The sequence below is a fragment of the Chironomus tepperi genome, unplaced genomic scaffold, assembly GCF_022539635.2.
Source record: "Chironomus tepperi strain 1889 unplaced genomic scaffold, CSIRO-AGI_Ctep_v1 contig_172, whole genome shotgun sequence".
NCBI lineage: Eukaryota > Metazoa > Arthropoda > Insecta > Diptera > Chironomidae > Chironomus > Chironomus tepperi.
In genome coordinates this window covers 89911-115348 of record NW_027226294.1, presented here as the reverse complement: position 1 = coordinate 115348, position 25438 = coordinate 89911, and the positions used below count along the sequence as shown (strand labels likewise).

Genomic DNA, 25438 nt, shown 5'->3' with positions numbered 1-25438 from the left:
AATAGCATCACCAGCAAGTAGTAAATTGGCACATCGCATGACAACATTACACGAAGAGACATCTCTTCGTAATAATCCATTGCCAGAAGAGAATGAAGATTCATATAGTGATCCAGAATATGATTATGACAGTAAGCCATCAACAACGAATGCAAATTACTATTATGCCAAATCACGAATGCGCTCATCGCATACTATCGATTCATTCATGGATATTGAAAAGAAGACTTCGACGACATCTACAAACTTATTAAACTATAAATTACTGACACAAAATCAGCCATTTCATGTACAACAGCAACAAGGAATGAAATCGCAAGATAAAATGTCAACGACAACGGCAACAACAATGAAGAATGGGAAAGTTGAAAGCGTTATTGCAGCCGGTTCCTCGCCAAGCATGAATTCATCAACATCTAGTGGTTATGGTTCACAAGCTGTCTCAATCAGTAACTTAACAAACGAAGATACACTGTCATTACAATCAATGTCTGTAGATGAGAACACGCCAGGTATTAATTAATTTAATCAAGCATAACAATCTAATTACAATATTATGAAATTTAAGTAGATTTTCAATCATCATCACCGCCAAAGAAAGATGCAACGACCATCTACACACCGAGCTCAGGTCAAAAGAGATTTAATCCATTTATGAAGGAAAACACAATGGGTAAGCAAGATGATGATGAATGTATTAATGAACCAACAAAAATTCAACACAATTCTAAAACCAACACATCACCTACACATAAAAAACCATTGACGCCAACAAAAGATCATCCTTTAAAGGATCTTGTTAAAATGAAGCCATCCAAGGGAGAGTTTATGGACGATTCTGATGATTATGTTGATGAACAGGATGATGCTGTGGTCGTTGTTGAAAATAATAATATTTATTCTATTAATAACTCTTGTGAGAATTTAAAATTGCATGATAATGTTGGTTCCATAGATGTTTTAATATCTACATCACCTAATAATGAAATTAATAATCACATTTCACCAGAAAATGAAAATACAAATCAACATGTCATCACACAACAATCACCAAATCCAACATCAAATGTAGATGATGAGAAAAATAATAACACACGTCTAGAGATGAATGTCGATAGCGATGAAGAGATTGATAAACAAAGACTCGTACCGGATAGAGTCGTTCGAAGAAAGAAAAGCCCATCAAGAAACACTAACAATAACAATGTAAATATCAAGAACAACAATCGAATGTCATATCCAATTGGTCGAGACCGCTCTCAGCCGAGAATTGAAGACGCGTTAACGAGGTCAACTGATAGAATTGATGGTGAGTTTTATTTATTCTGATTGCATCTTCTCGTACTGAAAGTTCTATTATTTAACGGACGTTTGTTATTTGAATTGTATTTGCAAATCTTAGTTGTTATAGTTGCAAACCCTTTCTTTGGAATATTTAGTTTGTTTACAATCGTCAAACAATAAACATCTTTCATATTGTTAAGTGACTTGTTTTCATAAAGCTATACAGGAATTATTTCAATTAAAATTGTGTAGTTCCTAATTCCTTTCGGTCCTGAGTTAAACTAAGAAATACAAGACAAAACATAGTCTTTATTCAATTTACGCAAGCGAATCTCAATTAGAAATTCAAGATTTAATTGAATTAATCTTTGCAATAAGAAACAATGAATAATTAGATTGTCCAATTAGCGCTGTTACGAGATCGTCTGTTATGAATTCATCATAATTTCTGTGGATTAATAATATTAAATTACAGATGAACTCAACGAATCAACAATCCAAAAGCATGTAGATTTACCACCTCCACCAGAATGGGTTGTAGTCGGAGAATCAGTCTTAATTCGTCCTTATAACACAAGTGGTGTCATTGGATTTATTGGCCCGACACATTTTCAAGTGAGTTTTTTGTGTATTTTTTGAGACTTGAAATAAATGAAATCTGGACGAAAATAACTTTACTTTTTTATCTGTCTGTTTCTCTCTCTTTTTTCCATTATAGGGAGGAATATGGGTAGGCGTTGAGGTAAGATGAATGTTATGTACAACCTTGAGATATATATTCGAGTAAATATTTCTTTCACTTATTTCACCCACTAGTTGGACACACCAACAGGCAAGAATGATGGCACAGTACAAGGCATTCAATATTTTACATGCCGCCCGAAGCACGGAATTTTCGTCAGAGCAGATAAGCTCATACAAGATAAACGTGGTAGAGGAATGAGAACAATGAAGCAAATAGAAGCAACAAAAGCAAGACGTAAGTATCTAACAGATTATAAAAATGTATATTACATGACGTAAAAATTTAATGCTTGCAGCTGATGGATCTCTGACACGTTCAAAAAGCCGCGGCGAGGCTTTAAATGCGGTTGGCACGCAACGTAAATGATCTTATCATAAATGTTCGCATCACACATCATCGACAATTGCAAGTCGTATGCATGCTGTGAGGCCGAGCATTTGCAATAAATTAAAAATCAGTCGCGAAAAAGAAAATTTTAAATTTTAATTTTAATATAATTAATTTTATGTATGTATGTATATGTACGAGACATTTATTGTGAAATATATTAATTAACATTGACATCATCATCATTATTATGTTAAGTTGTAGCAATAATGAAACTGGTGATAAATTTATGAAACTATCCTGAATGTTAGGCATGATGATGTTAATATCGACCTAAGTTTTCAAATTTTCTTTCGATTATGTTATCAGAAACAAAGCACATCGATTCCAATTTATCATTTTATGTGATTTTAACGGTAATAATTAGTTTTAAAATGATTTGTAAATTTGTTTTCTTCATTATGTATTTTAAATGCATTTCATTGAGAGATAGACCCTCATATCAATGGGAGGTTCTCGACTTGATTCTCTTTACTTTAGAGTATTCTTATGGGCAGAAAAAGGAACAAAACATGGTAAGATATTGGTCAATGTTTAGCAAAGTTGTCATCTAGGTCGAATTCGATGTTTAAATGACACCAGGTCGGCAAGAAAGAGTTGGCAGATTTGTTGAAGTCCAGTTCCAAAGTACTGTCAACAACGTCTACACTGAAGTCCTGTCAACTCTGCGGCAGGACGATGACTTCAAGTCAAATTTTTGATCATGAAGAATTATGACCCCTAAGAGACAAAGAGAACGCTTTAGTGCCTAACATACAAGCATATACTCAGTGACCATCTTACGGTACCAATGAGCATGCTCGATAACTAGCGTAAGATGCTTATTGAGTATAAGCTTGTTTGTTGAGGTATGTGTCGTAACCGTATTACTGTCCCATGAAAGCACACTCTTTGTCTATTAGGAGACATTCAATAAATCCTAGTTCTGTTCAAAGAATGCTCGAAAATTTTGAGGTTATGAATCACGAACTAACCCCAAAAAATATGAGAAATTTTATTCCATTTTTTTTATATAATTCACAAGAATGAAATTAACACGTGGAAAATCATTATAATGAAATTGTTTTCTAGTCCTTAATTTATTTAATAAAAAAAAGAGTAATATGAAGAAAAATATGAAAAATTTATAATTAAAGCAGATGGTACGAAGAGAGGAAAAATGGAAGCAATTAGAATTGCTCATTGAATAGATAATATTTAGTAATATCCAAATAGACATTAAATTCATTTTAAAGAAAAGTCCTAAAAAAATATTATATCTTAATCAATTTTTCGACCGTATAGACAAGGGAATGTTCAGAAACAGAATCTTATAGGAACCCCATTTCTTAATTTTCCTCTTAAATTATTCATTAAAAATAATCTAAATTTAAATTAAAGAAAATTTAAAAAAAAATGTCAAAAAATAAATAAAAAAAATTCACGTCCTGTCTCCATCCATAAATAGTGTTGTGAATCCTGCCCAATAGAAAATAAATAAAAATTATTGTAGCCACATTTGATGGACATGTCAAATGCATAATGTGCTAAATAAATTCTTATTTTTTTTAGAATGATGGATTTAAAAAATTTCGTTGGTGACAAAAATGCATTACAAAGTAATAAAAAAAATTAATCATGAATCGTCCAGAAAAGATAAATAAAATTTCATTTTAGATCAAGCACGTCCACAAAGGGAAATTTTTAACGATTCCATTTCTTCATAGACAAAATTATTAAAAAAAAATTAAAAATAAGACTTGAAAGAGAATGAGTGAAATATTTAAGATATTAATATGAAGCACAATATGAACGATAAAAGTGAAATGTGAGAATGTAGGAAGGAACAAAAAAAAATATATTGCTATACTTGATGTATAAACCAAAATCTTTAACTATCCTTTTCTGCTCTAAACGTCTTTGAGGTAAAACAAAAAAAAAATAATATGAATTAAATTATGAAACAGAATAGTATTAATGCGCATTCAACTCATTCATTTCTCCTTGCTAAATATTTGTAAATAGTATGTAGAAAAATAATCTATATTTCATTTTCATGCCACGTTTGCATAAATCTTGTATTTATTTGATTTTATCCCAAATCGCTGTTGAATTGTTCTTATTTGCATCGTTATACAATTTTTTTTTCTCCTTATTCATGCATTTTTATTTAAATCTGAAGCCTTTTTATGTTGCTCATAAAACAAAAATAATGAGAATGAATAAGTTATCGAATTATCGTGATATAAAAATTTATGTTGAGTTTTTATGTGTTAAAATACTTTCATGGGAGATTTGAAATCGGCAATAGCGTCACGTGGTTCTTAATATTCTATTTTATCAACCTCTTCTATGGTGATTTATGGAACATTTATTAGATTTTTGGAGGTAGCACTCAGTAGGATTGTCATTAAAATATTTTTAACGTATTCTTAAAATTTGAATTTTAACGGACTTTTCAAATTAAAAAAAGATCTACTGAATTGATCTACATTAATTTCAAATCTAATTTATACGTTGAAAATTGATCTACCGCAGCACTAACTTCTTAAATCAATCAGAATCAACTTGACACTATGACTAATTTAAAATCAACCATTTTTGCTCATATCCTTTAAGTTATCTGCTTCTCAGCTATCACATTGAATGAATTATTGAAGAATTTGTAAATATATTAAATTAAAGGTACACGAAAATCGCTATTCTGTCCAAAAATCATACACAACAAACATGAAAAAGATTTCCGAAAGACAAAATTTATAGCTTTGTAATTCTATTTAAAAGATGAGAGATTTAAATATCACAAAAAAAAACAAAGAACTACTATACTCTAAAGCAAAAAAGGCTTAAAACAACTTTTAGGAGCTTCTTAAGACAGAAAAAATAATCATTTGACATAAAAAATTTTAAATATGAGAAAAATTTCTGCAATAGAACGAAATAATATTCATTCATTTTCGATAAATTTAAACACTAATTGATCCCTTATGCCTCCTTATTGAACTTACTAAAAATGAATTGATAATAGTTTTGTAAGAAATGAATTTCAAGAAGAAAATTATTTGACAAATAAAAATTTTTTTCTCCAAAATATATGTGTTAATTCATTTATTTCTTACTTCATTACTTCTTCTTTAATTCAGGACATCCGATGAATCTTTAATTATACTAATTTGGCTTTCATTTAATTTTACACTTGTTGATTCGATAAATTCTACGATTCGATTGAGATTCTTGTTGAATTCCTCAACCCTTTGATACTTGGATTCTGCATTGTTGGGAACATCCTTAACATTTTCCTTCATTGATTCAAGGATGTTCAAATGATTTTTTAATTGGACAAGTTCTTCTTTTGATACAACATCAACAGCATTATATTTGACGTGAGTATTTAATATTTCTTCAATTTTCTTTAAAAGTTTTTCTGCAGCATAAATTTGTACGGATGGGTCATTTTCTTCGTTGATTTTCAGGATTTTGTGGACGTTAGCAATTTTTAAGGATCTGTAAATAATCAAGAGAAAGAGACAAAAATTAGTAAAAAATGTTTAGTTAATGCAGAGCAGAAGTCATCACTACTATAGTCATAAGGTCGATTCATAAAGCTGGACATCTGTTTTATTTTCTTCCATGAATTCCTTGATGATATCCAATTGTTTCTTGCTTAATTTCTCCCAATGTTTATTCTTGCAAACGTCTTCATAATTATTATTAATGAACATAACACAACGTAGAATTAAATAATTGTCATTGTAAAATTCGCCCAGCATGAAATACTGAAGAACATTTCTAACGGTCATAAAGTCAACAATGTAGGAAATGCACTTTTCCTTTAATTTTGCTATTTGATATTTTTCAGCCACATAGTAAATATCTCTTAAATTCACAGTATATAACAAACTATCATCTTGGGTATACATAAACTTCATTATTTCTTCCATAACGTCTCCACTAATGTCGCTAACTACCAGTTTGTTTGAAATAGATTCCATCATTTGAGTTTGCAGCATAGCATTCAAGACAGGTGAGTTTGCAGCCAAGATACAACGATGAGCTTGAATTTCCTTGCCATCAGAGCAGATGATTGTGAAATCGGTAAAGGCTTTGGCCTCGAAAAGCTTATACAACTCGTAAAAGAAGTCTCTTGTACTTGATGTACATTCAAAACAATCAATGTCTTGTAATATAAATCCACTAATAAGTTCAATTCTTATCTTAACAGTCAATGTATCATACTCGATGAAATAATTTGATGGATTATCAAAAAGTTCGTCCAATTCAGTCAGGTTTAATCTTGATATAGCATTCTCATAGTACAAAGCATGCTTTTCTGAATAATTATGTACAGGAAAACGTCTTTTATAATTTGGCTCTTTTTCAGGAATAAAACATGAAAATCTAGCTTTGAAATTTCGACATTCAGCATCATCCAGAAGTAGCAGCAATGATATTTCTTTGCTTTTGATGTAAAAACGTAAATTCCATTTCGTCTGATTATTGTCAAGGAGAATTGTTATTTTTCTGTTTGCTAAATATCGATCTTCTCTCATTGGTAATACAATATCTCGTCTGAAATTATGGATCTTCCACTCAAAATCACGCGTTGCTATTGCGTTATCGAACTTCATTTCTTTAAAATCTTAATTTTTTTAAAAGAGCAAAAATTTCGCGTTTCTCCGTTTTTTCTTAAAATTAATGACTAAAGTAACGACTTTTATTTTTTTGAACTTTATGAATTTTATCTCAGCACAGATTTTACCCTTTGAAATTTGAATTTTAATACGCCGTTAATGCAAAAATATTTGTTTCAATATCTCAATATTGTTGAAATAGACACTAAGTTATTTAAAAAATAAATTAATCATTCTGCAACAATCATCCACGGATATAGAGTGTCCACACCTTGCAATAGTTTTGTATCGAACAAATTTTTAATATAAATTTTAAATTTGATTTACAGAAAAAATAGGAAGTTAATACAAAAACATGACAACTTACTGTAATTTATCCAATTCAGCCTTATAAGAACAATAATCTCCCGAAATGTTGAGCATAATTGCAACTTTCTTCTTGTTTTCAGCTATTTTATCACCAAGGAAGCCGGCAAGCAATGCATTTCCAAACATATCCGTTTCAAGCACTTGCTGATCATAAAAATTCTCAGATAAATCTTCACTTGATGCTTTAACATTCATTTTTAATTAATTTAACTAGAAAAGTTCTTAAAAAACAGTTGTTTACTTTTGAATTATGCAGGGACAAATCTACGCAATATTTTTTTCCCGCTAAAAGATCAGAATATTTAAAAAAATAAATTAATTAATTTCTTCAATAATGGAAGTAGATCATTATGTTAGAAACTCGGAAGATTTAAAAGAAATCATCGCTCATGCGAAGTTAGATGCTAAAAATTTGACAAAGATAACTCAAGTAAGTTTTTAAACAATTCATGTTATTTTAACTAAATAAATATTTTACTCATCAATTCTTTTAGGCAATTTACTTCAATGAATATCATGATTTGCTCGGGAGTGATTTAACATCAGATATTAAGCTGTTGGAATTGGATAATGATTTGTTAGAGGAAGTGGAAGCTGGAAGTATCTTGACATTCAGAGGAGGACTCAATGACAAAGTATGTCTATGCTCAAGAAATAAAACCTATGAAATTAAAAATGCTGAGCAGACTAATTCAATGATTGTGATACCGGATCTTTTAACAGCTGACAAAACTAGTGACAGTCCATTAAAAAGTCCAGAAAAAGGAAGCATTAACAAATCATTGGATAGGAGTTTAGAAGATGATGAAGTAGAGAACACACAAGATGCATTAGCAATTCCACACGAGATACAGCATAAACATATTTTAAAAGTGTTTTACAACTATTTGGAACCAAGACAGATCCAGCCACAAATTAAGAAAATTCATGAGCTCTTGAAGTTAACATGCTACAATGGTCCCGAGAACGAACATTCCATCAATAGGAAACATTTGTTTACAAGACGACAATTATTTACTGCAAGTCAATGCTCAGCAGCTGAGTTTGATGCTCAACTTGAGAAACTTCGATGTGTTAAAATTAATGAATGTATTCGAATACTTGATTATGCTTATGAATTTCGTGTCATTACTTTGATGACAAATTTGATTAATGAGAATAGCTGGAAGTTAAATGAAGTTGATAAGGCAGAGACAGTTACAGCACTAGAAGAGATTATTCCAGTAGAAATTATAAAATCAGTATTTGGCTATTACACAAGAGAAGTTCCTGAAACTGGAAAGTATGAATACAGAGAAGACTTGGTATGCAGAATAATAGCTCAAAATGTCTTACAAGAAGGTCTTAAGTTCCATATTGATGAGTTTCTGGATGTTTGTCAAGGTGGATTACCAGAAGGAATGAAAATGGACGAAAGTTATCTTTATGGAATTGGTGTCATTGATCGTGAATCTCAAATTCCGAGCATTAAAGGATTATTTGAGGAAAATTTGCCCTTAAACCTTCAAAATCGCCTTCGATGTCTTTTCAAAGCTAAAGAGAAATGGACAATCCAGCAAATTGCACCTTATCTCGAGGTATTTACAACCCCAAAGATGCAGGTATCAACATTATTAACAAAATATACGAGAAGTGTCTCTGAAAATGGAATCAGATATTATCAAGCAAAGCATAAATAAACGTGGAAGTTTTAACGGATTTTTATTTGAAAATCGTGTTTCTTTTATCCGTTTATTTCTTATCCGCAACCGCTTATTTTGCAATTATTTTGTTTTTGTGAATTTCCTCTCTGAAAACAAGTAAATAAAAAGTATCTGAAGTAAAAAATTAAATAAATTAAAAATGAGTGACTTCAAGGAATTATATAAGTCAAGGTTCATGGAGTCAAAAGGACTACAGGCTGAGCGCCGAATAAAATTATTAGAGGAACAACGGAAAAAACGAGAAGAAAATTTTTTAGGACATCGGAACATAACAAGTGTAAAATTCAAAAAATGGAAGAAAAAGTGTAAAACTAAAGACTATAGAAATGTGACAATGCTTTCTGAATGGATGATGGAAATGCCAGATGACTTGGAAAACTTTTTTTTAGTAGCTTGTCCAAAAGGAATCAGATGTACGTTGTCAAATGAGAAATATAGAAACTGTACATTATACTATAAAAATGGAGCTGAATTCCTGAATGTCAAGGCAAACGTACCGAAAGGAACTGTCCTTGACTGTATATACTCTGAACCAACACTCTATGTACTGGATGTCATGAAGTATGATAATAGAGAATTCATTGAATGTGATACAGCTTTTAGAAGCTATTGGATTAAGAATAAATTCATCGAAGATGATCTCAAGATTTATGAAAGCAGTGAAAAATGCTCCAAGCTCCAGCTTATTGAAATGATTGATTTTGCAGATTCTAATATGATTCAGAAATGCTTTCAGACATTTCCATTATTTGAGGATAATAAAGAACTTGATGGATTCCTATTTTATCATAAAGAAGCTAGTTACACATTTGGTCAAACTCCTCTCGTTTTATGGTTATTTGGATTCATGATTGAAGAAGTTCTGCCGATGTTTCGTGTTCACCAACATTATAATGAACAAAAGCCTGAGAACTACATAAGTTATCTTGACTACATCTGTGATTTTAATATACAACTCAAAATTAAGCGACGAAGGTACAGAAATCGTATTGAAAAGGAGAATATGGATGTTGAAGATATTGAGAATAATGAGGAACAGGAACCTGACGAAATGCAAAAAATGATTAATTTAGAAAAATATGGAGATTTCGAATAAAATTAATTAACTAAATATGCGATCATACTAAACAAAATTTGGCAGTTAAATTTGTATGACCACATATATGTATACATATATACTGAATAAACTTTATATCAATTTGAAAAGAAGCGCATTTTTGTCCCAGCGATCAGTAATTGATCAATAAGTCACTTTCAGATCAACAAAATGAGATCCAGTAGGATCCAGTTCACTTTCCGGTCCACAAAACGAGATCCAGTAAGATCCAAGTCACTTCAAACATTGTTCAGTAAACACTGTAAAAACATCGAAAACATTGAAAAACACTGTAAAACAATGAAAATTCGTGTTATTGTTTTTATTGTTGTTTTTGAAAATGAAAAATTGTTAATTATAGCATTTATGCGTTGATTTGAAACTTTTAAACGCCAATTTTTATCGGCCAACGTTTTAAAAAATAAATGGCCAGCGTTTTTATCTGCCACCGTGTAAAGGTGCTGCATTTAAAGAATTCAAAGAAATTGATGCTTAAAGTGAAACAATTTACCGGTCATTTTAAATTTGAAAATTGTAATTCAGCAACTTTAAACGGAAATTTTAAATTCAAATTATCTATTCAGCAATTTTTGGCGGGAAAACGACAGAGCATTAGTGTAGACAAAAAAATTTAATCTTACTAGTTTAATGAGTCATTAATTAAGTAACAAATATGGGAATTAGAAGAGAGCAGGTAAAGGAACGATATTGAATTGAAGTTTCAGCAAATTTCATGCAAATTATCTGTTTTGTAGGAATTTTTGGAGCCATCATTGTGTTTTGTATGCAAAAAGGTTTCATTTCTACGTTGTGTCCACTGTGAACGTGTTTATTGTGGCTGTGAATGTCAAATGAAGGTATTAAGAGTTTAATTTCAATATAAAATCAAAATTTAGTGATAAATTTTATCATAACATTCAGGACTGGAAAAGTCATTATGCAAGCCATGAAAATCGAAGTCATAAAATTCAAAGTCCAAGAGAAGAAATGGCAAAACCTGAAACTCCTCCATTGCCAAAACCAAGCGTCCAAAGTCGTATAAGAAAAGCTCAATTTGGAAAGTCCCCATATGAAGATTAAAGATCCAGGATGGAACCAAATTCAGTTGCAGTATGATTTTTTTTTAGAAATTAACTAATCTTAAGTAGTAATTTAAGTCCATAAAAATGGTAATAAATTCTTGGCACTTCCATTGAACAAAAACAATACAACCATAAACTCCATGTGTTGAAATAATTTTAAGATTCTTCTGAAAAGATTTTTAAGCTACGACCAGAGTTGTGATGGCCGATGTCGGCGGCCGAGAGAATCGGCCAGTCGTTCATTGATTTTATCGGCCAACGCTTAAGCTCTGGCTTGATCATTTACATACATGACTTCTCTCTTAATAGTAATTAAACCAGCAACATGTTTAGAACCCCATATAGCCAATATTTTCAATATATTCCATAAGGGTTTTAATCGAAGAACAATGATCAATTACATTGAACCTCCATTCAGATAATTTTGGCTATAAAGGACTCCTTAATTGTAATGGTAGTCAGTAATGAAAAAAACATCATATTTATTACTTTTAAAACTGTTTAGTAAGGTAAAATTATTAGTTAGTTATAGTTGCCATATCCCATCTCTTTTTCAGATAAAACTTTAGTGCTGTTGCAATATTAATCGAGAAATAGTTTCCAAAACTTGATAATGATGACTTCTTGGAGACATTATTGCTATCGAACATATCATAACTGACACTCTTGCCTTGATCTCTCGAGAAAATTACCAAGTAGCAGTCCAAGTCGTAAGCTATTTTCTTCTCCAACATTTTGCTTGATAATGTTTGTTCCACTCCTACAGATTCATCGTCCTTAAAATTCATCTTTTTGCGTCCATTTATTGTATCGTACTGTAAAACTATATGTAATCTAGTATGCATCGGATTTGAATTCGATGGCTCTTCTGATAATTCAGGTATAACTGTGCATAGGTAGCATTCTTTAAGGAACTTTTGGGTATATTCCAATACGTGCTCATAAAAGAGCTTATGTTGATCCTCAACACTATATATTTTTGATGGATTCTCGTGAAGAAGAATGTCTTGACATGCCTTTAAATCCCCAGCTGTAGAATGAATTGTCATCTGGAACTGTTTCTTATTTTTACCACGACTTTCGTTCTCAACTTTAGGTAACGGGATATCAGTAAATAGTTTAATAAGCAGTTCCGCAAAAGGTTTATCCTTTAGTTCTTCACATTTCTTGTATGACATCTTGATAAGTTCAAAGAATGTTGCTGTATGCTTCCTGTTCTTAATGCCAATATTAATGTTCAATTCGAATCCATCCTGTACAACAAACATTCCTGGGCTGTCTGCCCTAAGAGGAGTCAAATCATTTGTATTTACAATGTTTCTGTATTCTTCCAAATCTGTGTTTTCGTTAAATGATTTCCGAGTAATTAAATTTCCAGTATAAAGTGATACAACATATTCATTGTAATTAAGTTTATCATAGAATTCAAAGAAGCCAACCAAAAGTTCTCTTACTGATGATTGATTATCCTTGGTTTTGTTGATTGTGTCATTAAAATAAAAGTTCCATTTGTATTTGGTATCTAATATTAAGGGACTTCTTGATCGTTGATTATTAATGATCGTGTCCAGTAAGGGATTTTCTAAATTTTGTAGATAGAATATCAACAGCATCAATAAGCAATAATTGCTTACTACCAATTGTTGTGCGAGTTTCTGTGTTTTTGACCATAATTTAAGAATGACTGCTATATCTTTTATTCTTTTATCGTAGCCGAGAACATGCCCGATGAAGTAGCTATTGTAGTAGCCAAATTGAGATGTAAAATTCACATCGCATGTGATTTTTGTTGCCGTGTGGAGTAGCCGTATTATTGGAACTCGTGCATTCTGTATGATGCAAATTATTTGAAAATATCCTTGAAAATATCTTGTCAATTTTGCTGTTTTACTAATTAACTGTCTAATTTCTTCGTCATTTGATGGTGGTATCTTTAATTGACAACTGTAGTCTAAATCACTTCCGTGAAAATCAAGTCCTGTTAAGGTTGAACCAAATACTAGCAATTTCTCAACATTTAAAGGCGCCAATACAGACATTAAGTCATTATAAATTTGTTTCTTAGTTTTAACCCAAGCTGATCTTGGTGGCTGTAAATACGATATTAGTATGTTAACTTCCTCGCCTGCTTTACATCCATTAAGTAATGTCATTGTCTCTTTAAATATTTCAGCCCATTCTGTTGATCTTTGTTCTTGAATAGCTACAACTGGACTTACTGCATTTGGATTTTTCTTATTGGGAGATCCTTTATTCCTATTATATTGCGGTGTTGTTAAGTTTGGGGTATTTGGTGTCTGATAAGCAGCATGTTGAAATGACTGGCTATATTGAGGTGCATGCATGTTTGGGTTTTGGAAAAAGTTATTTTTCAGAACTTGTCGTCTTGGCTCTGGACTAGCCGTTGTACTCTGTGGTGATTGTTCAACATAATCATGTGATCTTTTTCCCCATTTTTGATAGTTACCAATATACTGTTGTTGCTGTTGTTGTTGAGGATATGCAGAGTTATTCATTTGGTTGTTTATTGGATACTGTTGATATTTGTAATTTGGAAACTTTAGTTGGTTTTTGTAGTCTGTGTTAGAATATCCATTGTTGTAATTTTGTTGCGACACTTGTTCCATATAACCCTGATCAGTATACTGTAAAAATAAATAGCACGTAATCAAACATCAGAATACTGGATCTTTTTTAAGAAAAATATTTAAACTTACCCATCCTTGTGATTGCTGCTGATATCCATAATTGTATCCTTGTGATGTATTCGATTGGTAGTCATTTCCTTGCATATATCCGTATCGATTATATGACATTTTGGTTTAATGAGATTTGACTGAAAGTTTTCAAGTGATTTACTAATTTTATTTAAATTTTTGCTTTTTCACCTTACCTGTCTATTTTTCTGGATTTAAAATATTAAAAACACTTTCTGACTTATTATATATATTCTTCTTTAAATGCAAATAATGTGATTTATACAATTAAATTAATATTTCTAAAAATTTTATTATTTTTAGTTTTTTTTGTGTGTTTTCTTTTTGCAATCGTCAGTTCAAATTTTAATTGACCGTTAAAAAATTTAGATTTAAATTTAGTGAAAATATTTTAATTAAACTATGATTTTCACTAAGAATAGTAATATGTTGCTAGAATAAATATATTATTATTCTTTACTTTGCACCGCTTGTAGCTCGAATACAGATTGAACTTTTGTATTACGTTATTGTGCAACGTAATGAGTATGTATTACTTGGTTTTTAGTGGCAATCGTGGCAATTGATTCTCTGACCAAGACAGACTCAAATCTCATTAGCAAGTAATGTCTTCCCGCCTCTTCTAAATTTTATCTGAATTTTTCGATGCCTTTAATCAATTATTTCAAAATCTTTCGAATGCTCTTTTTGAGACTGCTTGTTGCCACTTTAGGAATCTTTCTTGAGCTTCTAAGCTTGTAAATAGCGTGCTTTTATATTCTATATCGGACAATTCTTAAATACAATCTTTATTGTTTGGAGATTTACACACAGACTGACATTTTATTTGAAAGGGGTTTTCAACTTTGTACAGTAAATATTATTCAAATCTCAAATGAACGTTACAATATCACTGAAAATTAAATAACCTAAAATTTGTTAAAATAAGTAAGGATTATAGATTAAAAACTTAATTTCGTTCTGATTTTTATTTTCTCTTTTTTTAATATATTAAACAAAGTATCTAAATAATGAAATACATGCATAGTTTGAAATAAAAACTTTCCATCATTATTGTTTTTCCGTTTTATTTCTGCTTTAAAAATTAATAATTCTCTCGATTTTTCTTTTAGCATCAATTTTCATTTAATTGATTTTTCCTTTTTTGATTTTTTGTATCATAATAAAAAATATAAGAATATAATGAAGAATAAGTTCAAATGACATGACCAATTGCCAATCAACCATGGAATGTTAGTTTAATACGTTAAATCATCATTAACGCTTTTAGAAAGGAAAAATTGTTAGCCAAATCGAAATGGCATGTAAACTCATATTTTTTTGATAGTCACCGAATGTAAATGACTTTAGAAAACATTTTTGCTTAGTTAATCAGTAAATTGATGAGTTTTGAAATTATAACGGTTTTCAAAAATTTAAATAAACTGAACAAATTTTGAATTTTCAAATATCACTTAAGTTTAACGGTTTTTTTCGGTGAATTATCGTATTTTGTGCTAATTTGCGGCATTTGATAAGATTACTATGGCGAGTTCTAGCTATTCTTTTTGAAATTATGATGTAGATAATGAAATGTTCAGCATAAATAAAAATAAAGTGAATACAAAAGCTTTATAACCCAGCAAAAATGCATCAAAAAAGTGAATTAAAGGAGACATTCGTTAAATTAATGAAATATAATGTAGGTATTCGAACATGTGTGCGCAGTTAAAGTGCAATTAGATAAAAATATTGATGTAATTTTTCCTACTTAAAATCTCACGATAGGTATTTTAAAAATTCTATTTTAATTGATTTTCGGAAGTTTTTCTTTCTCTTCATTTCTGTCAATGTTGTCCCATAAATGTCATAAAAGCATGTCTATTAGTTATGATCAATCTTGTATTTTTATATTCATCGAAAGTGCAGCAATTTGATCAATTTAACTAAACATTATGTGACAAAAAATTATAAAAAATATGAATTTACTTTAATTAATTTCATTTTTTATCTCATGAATTTTTTATTCAACCTTGTTTTTTTAAGAGTTCATCATATGTATAGCAAAAAATAATGGCAAGGCAATTTTTTATATATTTTTTCTCATTTTTTTTATACTTAACAATACAACATTATCGATGTATGCATTAATTAATTTTTCCCCATGTTTTTTTATTTATCTTTTATACCGCAATTAAATTATCAGGCAGTTCTTCACCGTAGAAAAGTAGTGAGTTTCAAGTGGTGATAACTCTATGATCACAATTAATTAATTAATTATATTGGGAATGATAAGGTCTTTAAGTTATTGAAACATTCCTCAGTTAGCTATAATACAAATTTTATTGCGCTATAAGCTCTGATAAGCAAAGAAATACAGGATTCATAAGACGCAATTCATTCTCAATAAAACTGATTAGTCAATCACATTGTGAATAGTCATGCACAAAAGCAATTCATAGACTCATCACCGCTAGATTAATTTTATATTTTTTTCTCATTATACACAAATTTGAAATTATTAAGATGAAGAATACAGTTGAGAAAGCGATAAAGGATGAATGTAAAATTTGGCTAAAACATCGCTAATTGATTTCCAATTTTTTGTTCTCTATCTGCGCATTTTCTCAGATTATAAACATGCTGTCTACACATTGTCTGCCTATATGATCCAGTTTTGATCTGTTAAAGAAACTAGTCTTGCAGAAATTATGTATGCTGCAATTTTGTAGAATTTATGGAACTCGTTAAGTCGCCTACAGAATTGTCGGGCAATTTCTGACTTCTTATTTAGTTTAAGGATGTCTGAATCTTTGAGTAAACTTCAGAGCTCAAAGTCGACTCGAATTTTGTATGGATTTGAGTTGACTTCGAGTACTCGAAAGCTTAATGAATTAGAATTTCGAGAAAATGCGCATTCGGAACCAAAAGTTGGCCCGGACGATTTACAAAAATTGTTACTCATCTCATTTAAAACTAAAAATAAAAATCATGCGTCATTCATTATCCCACAATCATTAAGTTATTCTATTTAGCAAGTTACTTTCACTTCGTTTTTTTCTCTAATTACTCATTTCTTTATCAATATGTTTTCATGTTTTTTTTTGTGTAATTTAATTAATTAATTTGTATATGTACATGTTAATTTATGCAACTCTTATTATATTAAATCATTTATTTAAAGTTTTTTTTTACTCATTTGCACAATCAGACAATGTGTGCAAATTTATTAACAAAGATATTCACCTTCATTTAATTTAGTTTTTTTCTTTCTCTTATAATTTTAATGAAATTTGTTTCTATATGACATTATTCTTTTTTTGTAGTATCGTCGATTGATATCATCAATTAATGTGAATTATAAACTTTTTTGTTAAATTTTCTTTAATTTTTTTTTTTTGTTTTGTTTCATTGAGATTTATGGATGTATTCATGCAAAAAAAGTGTTAATTAACCGTACGAGTGGTCTTGTAACTTTTACACAGCATAAAATTCAGCATAAATACATAAATTTAGTGTTAAAAACTGAAGCACAACATAATGATTGTAGTAGGATTGTTAAAACAACAGTTGTATGGAATATTTGTGTCGGGACGAAATGTGACACAAGACACATGCGTCACATGTATCGAAACATATTACAATGCAATCGAAATTGTGTCAAACAATCCCGAATCTCTAAAATAACAAATAAATTTGCAGCACAAATTGTAAGTTTTTATAAAGAATTTTTATGTTAATCGTTATCAGTCTACAATTTTATGTCTGAATACATCCACCAATCTTGTATTCTATTAAAATTACTCATGCATTGCAAGAAAGAGACATTCTCAAGGATGGATCCTCTTAACATTTCTCATCTGGATAAAAGCTAATTTTTTAATTATTACTATCCATCCAGTCCATACAGAATTTTATCCCATTTGCTACTCATAAATTGTTTTTTGTGTTTTGCTTCTCAGTTTTTTTTAAATATTAATTTTAATAAAAATTAAACCAAAAAATATATAATCATAGAAGAAAAGAAGAACTATCGCATAGACAATAACGATTGATAAACATTAAGAAGAAGAAAATAATGTTGAAGATTAAATTTACTCTCATAACTTGTGATTTGATGTTAACCACGTGAGTCCTTCATAAAGCCCATCTCCGGATGTCGCACAGGAAGGCTGCACATACCAATTTCGATCACGAATTCGTGTTAGTCCAAGTTTTTCTTGAATTTCGTGGGGTTTCATTGCTACAAATTAGAAGAGATAAAAATTCATTTTAGAATGACAATTTTTGCAGTTTGTGTCAGCAAGTCCTATAGACTTGTGATAGGAATATTTTTGCATAACTCACCATCAGGTAAATCTTGTTTATTGGCAAATATTAAAATAATTGCATCACGCATCTCCCTATCATTAATAATTCTATGTAGTTCCTGGCGTGCTTCATCAATTCGATCTCTGTCTGCACAGTCCACCACAAAAATTAGTCCTTGAGTTCCTGTTGAAATAAATTTGAAATTATTGGTTTGTGGATTTGTATTCAGCTTTCATTTTATGTACACAAAATCAGCTATAGGGATATCCTTAAACAGACATATAGCCCACACAAATTCAACATAATAGAATCGTCCCACATTTTTTGTGCTGACATAAAGTGCTTCAAAAGGGCATTGGACTAGACTCACCTGTATAGTAATGTCGCCAAAGTGGTCTAATTTTATCCTGACCTCCTACATCCCATACATTGAATTTGACATTTTTATACGTTACAGTTTCAACATTAAATCCTACTGTCGGTATTGTTGTTACACTCTGTCCTAATTTTAATTTATATAATATAGCTATAAATGGACAAAAAATAACAATAAAATCATTAGTGAGGGCAATAAGTTTTTATGTGAATTAAGAACATACTTGTTTTTCCAGCAGCATCGAGGCCTAACATTAATATCCTCATTTCTTTATTGCCGAATATTTTCGATAGTAACTTTCCCATTTTTGTATGTCTATATTTGTGTATTGGCGCGCTTGTCTATCTTATGCCGAATATGATGAGACCCCAAAATATAATATTTATGGTAATGTATCTAACTAGATGAAAAGAAGACAAACATAGAGAGAAAAATGATTATATTAATGCTGTGCAAAAACACAAAATCCTTCAATAAATAATTTATTGTCGAGATATTAGGTAATTCCCTCAATCATTTTGAATTATTAATTTAGATAGTATCATAAAGAAAAACATATGAGCGTTGAGCACTTTAAGCATTCTCATATCTCATACAAAAGCATATTAGTGGATTTTTTTTGTGTATTCATTCCATTTGTTATGAAGTAAATGAAAAGAATTTAAGCGACAAAAGAGATTCTTATATTGTTTCCATTCGTTACATTCATTCTGTCTTACAAAGTAAATTGTGGAGATATGGAAAAATCTTGAAAAGTAATTCACATTTTTTGAAGGATTTTGCTATCATCCCGTCTGCTGTTTATACTTCGTCTGGATTGCTATCATAGCAACAAATTGCTGGCAATACAAACTTTAATTTGATGAATTTTTTTAAGGTCATTTACTTTTTGAGATGCCCTTGAACTTATATTTGCATTTTCTTTCCTGTAGGAAGTTTTCTGTTCTGTAATTGATGACATTGGTTCTCTCAAGCTTTGTTGCGCGACACACACGTTTATCTGTGTTCAGAAACTGTGTTGTGCGACATACAAGTTTATCTGTGGTCTCACACTATGTTGCGCGACACACAAGTTTATCTGTGTTCTTAAACTATGTTGTGTGACACACACGTTTTTAAGTGCACAGGGGTGTATCGCTTAAACCTTCAAATGTGTCACGTCACACCAAATTTGTGACACCACAGAAATCGGATAATTCATAAAATCTATCGGAACTGATTGAAGTCTAATCCTAGTGTATGTGTGGAAATCATTTATAAATATACCCAAAGATCAATTAATGCAATTCATTGATAATCAATAGAAAAACATTTTCCAAGTCTCTAACGTGTTTGACGTCTCCAAGTATATTTTCATGACGTGTTCTATGGGATAACCCAGCAAATACGTAGACAGTAGAGAAAAATCCTTCAATTAAAAATTTATAATATAAATTCAAGTGATATTTCCGTATGCGCTTTAATCGCAAATTCCTCAACTGATTTATGAATCAAGATTTTAAGGACAGAGAATAAAGAAATTGTTGACAAGACGAAGCTACTATTTCCGCAGCTGATAAGACAATTTCACGGTCTCTCCAACCTTATTTTTTCTTATCTTCAGTAAATAAGCATAACACCGTTCATAAATATCGTTTTTATGACGTCATTTTTGTATCGTATTAATTCACTTTGGAATATTGCGACCTTGAATAAACCGCTAACTGACATACGATAAATGGTATGCTCAAAATGTAAGGCATGTTGTATAAATTATCGTACAAGAAAAAGTTTTAATTAAATTTACCTCCGAAAAAAAAAATCCCTTAATGAAGAGGATAAAAAGGGAAAGAAAAATTATGCTCATGTACAGCTACATTGCAGCACATTATTCAGGCACTACACATACATTGGCAGCGAACAGTATGGAATGTCGTTTGCCATTGTAGTCTAGTTATATGAATTACAAAAGCCATTGTGGGAAAACGATCAGTAACTAATTGACTAAATGACTGGATTATGCATCAATATCTGTGTGATCAATTTTATATTTATAGCGCAAATCCTCACATAAAAATTGAAAAACCGTAAAATCTGTCTGAATGAACTGTGTTTGTACTACTTTAGTGACGATAGTCTGCGTCTATAGACGATTAGTGAATGATTTTTAATTGTTGAATTTGTGTTGGAATCAGTTTAGCGGAAGTGGACTAATTGACATTAGCTCTTTATATTTGTTTATTGCCGTTTTTGTTGGAACTGAAGTAAGAAGAAAGGTTTGGGTTGAGTTTGAATTTTAAAGCCTACTTTGATGCCATAAATTTGACTTGTCAATTGCCATAAAATTTGAATTTTAGAAAACCGTTGAAAATAATGCAAAACGATGTTTGTGGATCAACAATTCAGCATGATTGACTTACAAGTCAATAAATGTATAAAAGCGCTTCAATCATCCACCTCCGGTGATTTCTCTCGTCAATTTTCTTTCGCACATTCAATATTTCATGAACATTTGGTATTTATTGTTCCACATTGGAATTTAAATCATTTTTAACCAATTAATGCCTCAAAAATAAAGTAAATCATTTCTAGTGTTTCGATTATTATTGGAGAAACATTAATTATACATCTATCATTGCTATCCATAGTGGCAATGAAAACCAGAAAAATGCGGTTGAAATTTAAAGTTGTGAATTAGTTTCATGGAGCAATCGTCATGCTTCATTAAAAAAATCATGATAGATTTATTTTATTCTGTTGAGCTGTAATCGTCGCTGATATTTTTAGAAGAGTCATTCATAAATGACGTCTAATATGTCAATAAAATCGTCTAACAAAGAGCGACATCAAGGTTAAGCCTTATTTTAGATTGATGTCACGGACATTACATATGAATCCCCTTTGAGTATATATTTTGTGATAAGGAAAACAACTTAAGTAGGATCATTGAAGTAAATTGCATTTGAATGCCATCAGTTCATGCCTTAATAAATTTTTTGTGTGTACAGACAGGCTTTATACTTTTCTATCATATTGATACATCACTCAATGTAAAGGAACACACAAAAAAACAACTTTTTTCGTGTGCTATTGATTATTTTGCGCTTTCAGTGGAAATGAAATGATATTCTGATTTGCTTGCTGGCTGTTTATTGTGGAACGTCATTTCAAATAAAGAAAAGTTTACAAATAAAACGTAATATGTCAGAAAATTTAAATAATTCTGTTCCTTACTTCCTTAAAAATGAGATTATTGCTGTTAAAGTTGTGATAAGCACAGCCAACTCTTTTTAAACAATGAAAAATCATTCAGTTCTCTTATTTTTGAATAAAATCTCTTATCAATTTGACATGCAATAACTGCCGTTCTATTTTCATTGAAAAAAACTTTTTTTCTTTTCTATTTTAACGCCTGCCTTACTCAATAATCAATTATATAAGAATATAGTTTGATTTGGAACTATGAAGCGTCTACGATGGGAATTTTTGTACATTACAACACATTTTGAATTTTGGAGTGATTTTTGTTGACTTTTCGTCGTCAAAGAGTTTTGTAATTTTTACTGAAGCTTACGTTAAATCAGAACTCGAAGTCGACTCGGATTTTTGTATGGTTAGGTGGACTCAAGTCGACTCAACAGCATATAAAATTAGAATCGACTTTGAGCTCTGAGTTTAAAAAAGAATTTAAATGAAGATTTCCTTTTCTTTTAATTAATATCCCGAGCTGCACAATGTGACAAACAGCTATATCGTAAACCCAAACATGCAAGCATATGCTAAGTGAGCATCTTACTGTACTAAGTGAGCATGCTCATTGGTAACGTAATAAGCTCATTGAGCAAATGCTTGTATGCTAGGTATAGCGACGAAGTAGTGCCTTAGCGATCACATTGTGCTGTTCGGAGCACAATATCTAAGACAATCAATTAGAGTCTATACGTAAATGATTCTAAATTAAAGCACATCCGAATGTAGTTTAATATTGAATAGTAATAATTTCTATAAGTCATGACATTATCTAAGCTCGATGTCGACACGAATTTAATATGCAAAAGTCTATCCCTAATAGACAATGAGACCCCTTTTAGGTATCGTATTGGCACTTCTGCACCATGAAAGATGCTTTTTGCCTGTTAGGGGACTTGACTCCAATACAAACATCAATTAAAATAAAAAATTGACAAATCAAGACTATTATACAGATCTGTAACCTAAGTTCCTCATAGGATCATGGTTACAGTAAGTAAGTACAGATATCATTTATGTGCTATAGATATGACCCAAATTGAGCCGGCAAAATGCGCTTTTCAGACATTGTTTTCAAGTTCATCTTATGACTGTTTCTGTTATAACGACCCATAAATTACCAAATAATAAAAATGGATAAAAATAAGTGTATGCGAAAATGTTAACACCTTCACACATTACCGAAAAGGGCAAGAAAGGTAGCAGTAGCATTTATTAATGTAAATTAATGAAAGGAACAATTTTTGGTGCCATGTGCTAATATATAAGGAAGACAAATTAGAGTTTAATTGAGAAATCAGGTACAACTAATTTGTGATTTATGAATGAATGGATTTTTAATGCTAAAAAATCATTGATTGCTATTCTTATCACGTCTTTAAAATTTTTTACGGACATTAATTTCTTAGCCATGAAAAGCATCATTATGAAGGTAGTTTGTTTTTCGTAAAATAAATACAATTATCAAGTTCACGATTGAGCGACAACAGAAAACAATGAAGAAGCTTGTAAGTGTCGCTGTGATTTTTGGTACGCATTTTTTAATGATTTTTGATAACGGCCGTATCACTTTGGAAACACTGAATCATGTCTTTTTATTTCAGCACTTAGACTGAGTGACTGCGGTCAGTAAATGGTTTTTCAGGATGTCAATATTTTTAGCACTCGACAAAAGTCGTTAACTTATGATAAGCATGTAAAATGAAATTATAATTACTGAGTCACTTATATAAATGCAATTAAGCAGAAACTTGAAATGCCAAAAAAATTAAATATATATTTTTGTATTAAATGAAGCACATTCACATGATTCTCGACAACTTTCCGACTAAAACTGATGATTCATTAAAAAGTCTTTTTGTTGTGAGATTCAGATCAAGGAAAAATCTGTATTATCTCATTTCTTATATTTAAGTAGATTGTAAAATTATCACAAATCAGTCACGAGCTCATAAAAAATCGCACATAATGCTTCGAAAGTCAGACAAAATGATAAAGTACAATAGTACACGATTTTCGCACAAAACATTGTACGACCGCATTAGTGTGGTAGAAATGATAGCGAGATGTTGCTGTACTATTAAGAAAATGAAATGAAATGAAGCATCTTAGGAGAGATAGAGAGAGTGATGTTGTAACGGTATAATTAAATTATTATCAATAGCACTTGATGATGGCAAGCAAGCGACTATATAAATTGTAGCTGACGATAACAGTTTTTCTATGCACACTTTTGTTTAGTTTTCATTATGAACAGCATGTAAACATTCTTGATACAAAACTAACTTTAATAATGTACATAATCTAACAGGAACACATTTATCCAATTTTCTATGGTATTTTTGGAGTAGTCTAATAAATATTTATTCATTCATAACATTGGTTCATTCACTTTTTTTTGTTGTTTCTCTTGTTGGAAATAGAACGAAATGATGATCGTCGGAAGAAAACAATACTTTATTCTCAATTGTATGTACTTATATATTATATCTCATAAGATTCAAATTCTTTGCATCATTAATTTTCTTAACTGATTGATATGTGTAGAATGAGAGTAATCATTTAAGACAACTAGCAAGACGACAACTATTTTGTCCGTTGGCTTTTTTTACTCTCTTTTCTCTGTTTATTTTATAATTTTCTTCTTGTTCCATGACAAAATCGTACATACGAGACGAGAAACATGAGAGATTCATTCTCAGGAATTGTCATTTTCAGAATGCGATGACTCAGAAACACACTTAATGATTATGCTTTATTAAAGTCGGACATTTGTAGAGAATAAATAGCTATTGGCCTTCCAAAAAAACGTCATCAAATGCTAAAATATTGTTTGCATTTCTCTTCTTCCTACTAGTTTTTCATTACACATTTTTTCGTCGTCCGACGTCGAAGTCATGAAGGAAATGCTATTTTTAAATAATAAACACAGCAAATTGTTGGACAAATTCAGCTTTTTCTTAGAAATTTATTACTTTTCCACAATTTTTTATGCTGTACACTATTCCACTATTTACGCGACTAGCTTTTTATTCAAAACGAAAACTTCATTGAAATTCCGGAAAGACACACAGGCATTATTTCGATTCTAATTTATTCACATTTGTATAAATTCCCCGAAAATCTTGACTGGAACTACTCCTTCTTTTCAATTTACTACTATTTTTCTATGCACGTTCATAATTCCATAATCATCACATTATTATAGGCTTAATAATGAACATATTAAACATTCTATATAGCACACACATGATTCACTTGCATAACTTATGATAAAAAATTTTAAAATTTTTTTGCTGATTTTTCATTTATCGAGAATTTATTTTTCTTATTCCACAATTTTACGCTTTGTATGAGACCTTCTTAATGTTTTATCAATGCACAACAATAGATAACACACTTATCGTTAGATATTTTATCAATAAACTCATTAATAACTACCTTATAATATTGTTTAATTAATTTTTAATATTTTTGAAACAACTATACACTCGACACCGAGAGTCAGCATCATTGACAGTCAGTCCGCATATTTTCAGTCATTTTTCCTC

General features: G+C 30.5%; 6 protein-coding genes and 1 long non-coding RNA gene across 21 annotated transcripts in view; 4 read left to right on the top strand and 3 right to left on the bottom strand.

Annotated features, from left to right (window-relative positions):
• Positions 1 to 5215, top strand: part of Khc-73 (Kinesin heavy chain 73) — a 61949-nt gene extending 56734 nt beyond the window's left edge. For 8 of the 12 annotated variants that reach the window (XM_070638411.1, XM_070638409.1, XM_070638406.1 and 5 more), the window contains 6 exons: positions 6 to 512; positions 569 to 1309; positions 1760 to 1899; positions 2003 to 2026; positions 2101 to 2263; positions 2325 to 5215. In XM_070638411.1, coding sequence (XP_070494512.1) covers positions 6 to 512; positions 569 to 1309; positions 1760 to 1899; positions 2003 to 2026; positions 2101 to 2263; positions 2325 to 2395 — 1646 coding nt within the window. In that variant the 3' untranslated portion in view covers positions 2396 to 5215. The remainder of the gene's footprint in view (positions 1 to 5; positions 513 to 568; positions 1310 to 1759; positions 1900 to 2002; positions 2027 to 2100; positions 2264 to 2324) is intronic. The other 4 variants (XM_070638414.1, XM_070638403.1, XM_070638413.1 and 1 more) reach the window with 3 other exon arrangements.
• Positions 5216 to 5471: 256 nt separating this feature from the next.
• Positions 5472 to 7600, bottom strand: LOC139089008 (TD and POZ domain-containing protein 2-like). 2 transcript variants are annotated; one of them, XM_070638416.1, is made up of 2 exons: positions 7394 to 7600; positions 5472 to 5899 (listed from the first exon to the last, which is right to left on the bottom strand). In XM_070638416.1, the coding sequence occupies exons 1-2, from the start codon at positions 7588 to 7590 to the stop codon at positions 5530 to 5532; spliced, it is 567 nt and encodes a 188-aa protein (XP_070494517.1). In that variant the 5' UTR covers positions 7591 to 7600; the 3' UTR covers positions 5472 to 5529. The 2 variants fall into 2 exon arrangements, with proteins under 2 accessions (XP_070494517.1, XP_070494516.1); XM_070638415.1 differs by lacking the exon at positions 7394 to 7600 and adding an exon at positions 5972 to 7068.
• Positions 7601 to 7684: 84 nt separating this feature from the next.
• Positions 7685 to 9164, top strand: LOC139088951 (sister chromatid cohesion protein DCC1). Its single transcript, XM_070638315.1, has 2 exons — positions 7685 to 7825; positions 7890 to 9164. The coding sequence occupies exons 1-2, from the start codon at positions 7730 to 7732 to the stop codon at positions 9072 to 9074; spliced, it is 1281 nt and encodes a 426-aa protein (XP_070494416.1). The 5' UTR covers positions 7685 to 7729; the 3' UTR covers positions 9075 to 9164.
• On the top strand, positions 9146 to 10428 carry Snup (snurportin-1). The gene has a single exon (XM_070638316.1). The coding sequence runs from the start codon at positions 9238 to 9240 to the stop codon at positions 10192 to 10194; it is 957 nt and encodes a 318-aa protein (XP_070494417.1). The 5' UTR covers positions 9146 to 9237; the 3' UTR covers positions 10195 to 10428.
• A 344-nt stretch (positions 10429 to 10772) lies between these two features.
• On the top strand, positions 10773 to 11412 carry LOC139088998 (uncharacterized). Its single transcript, XR_011544268.1, has 3 exons — positions 10773 to 10888; positions 10950 to 11051; positions 11116 to 11412. It is a non-coding gene; the product is annotated as an uncharacterized lncRNA (long non-coding RNA).
• A 316-nt stretch (positions 11413 to 11728) lies between these two features.
• LOC139088916 (poly(A) RNA polymerase, mitochondrial-like) lies at positions 11729 to 14328 on the bottom strand. The gene is made up of 3 exons (XM_070638273.1): positions 14170 to 14328; positions 13994 to 14112; positions 11729 to 13921 (listed from the first exon to the last, which is right to left on the bottom strand). Exons 2-3 carry the CDS (start codon positions 14090 to 14092, stop codon positions 11795 to 11797), a joined length of 2226 nt encoding a protein of 741 aa, XP_070494374.1. The 5' UTR covers positions 14093 to 14112; positions 14170 to 14328; the 3' UTR covers positions 11729 to 11794.
• Positions 14329 to 14946: 618 nt separating this feature from the next.
• On the bottom strand, positions 14947 to 25436 carry Arf6 (ADP-ribosylation factor 6). 3 transcript variants are annotated; one of them, XM_070638249.1, is made up of 5 exons: positions 25329 to 25436; positions 18883 to 19059; positions 18654 to 18809; positions 18320 to 18466; positions 14947 to 18215 (listed from the first exon to the last, which is right to left on the bottom strand). In XM_070638249.1, exons 2-5 carry the CDS (start codon positions 18962 to 18964, stop codon positions 18073 to 18075), a joined length of 528 nt encoding a protein of 175 aa, XP_070494350.1. In that variant the 5' UTR covers positions 18965 to 19059; positions 25329 to 25436; the 3' UTR covers positions 14947 to 18072. The 3 variants fall into 3 exon arrangements, with proteins under 3 accessions (XP_070494350.1, XP_070494352.1, XP_070494351.1); XM_070638251.1 differs by having other exon boundaries at positions 18883 to 19055; positions 25329 to 25417; XM_070638250.1 differs by lacking the exon at positions 25329 to 25436 and adding an exon at positions 23605 to 24154.
• Between the last annotated feature and the right edge of the window lie 2 nt (positions 25437 to 25438).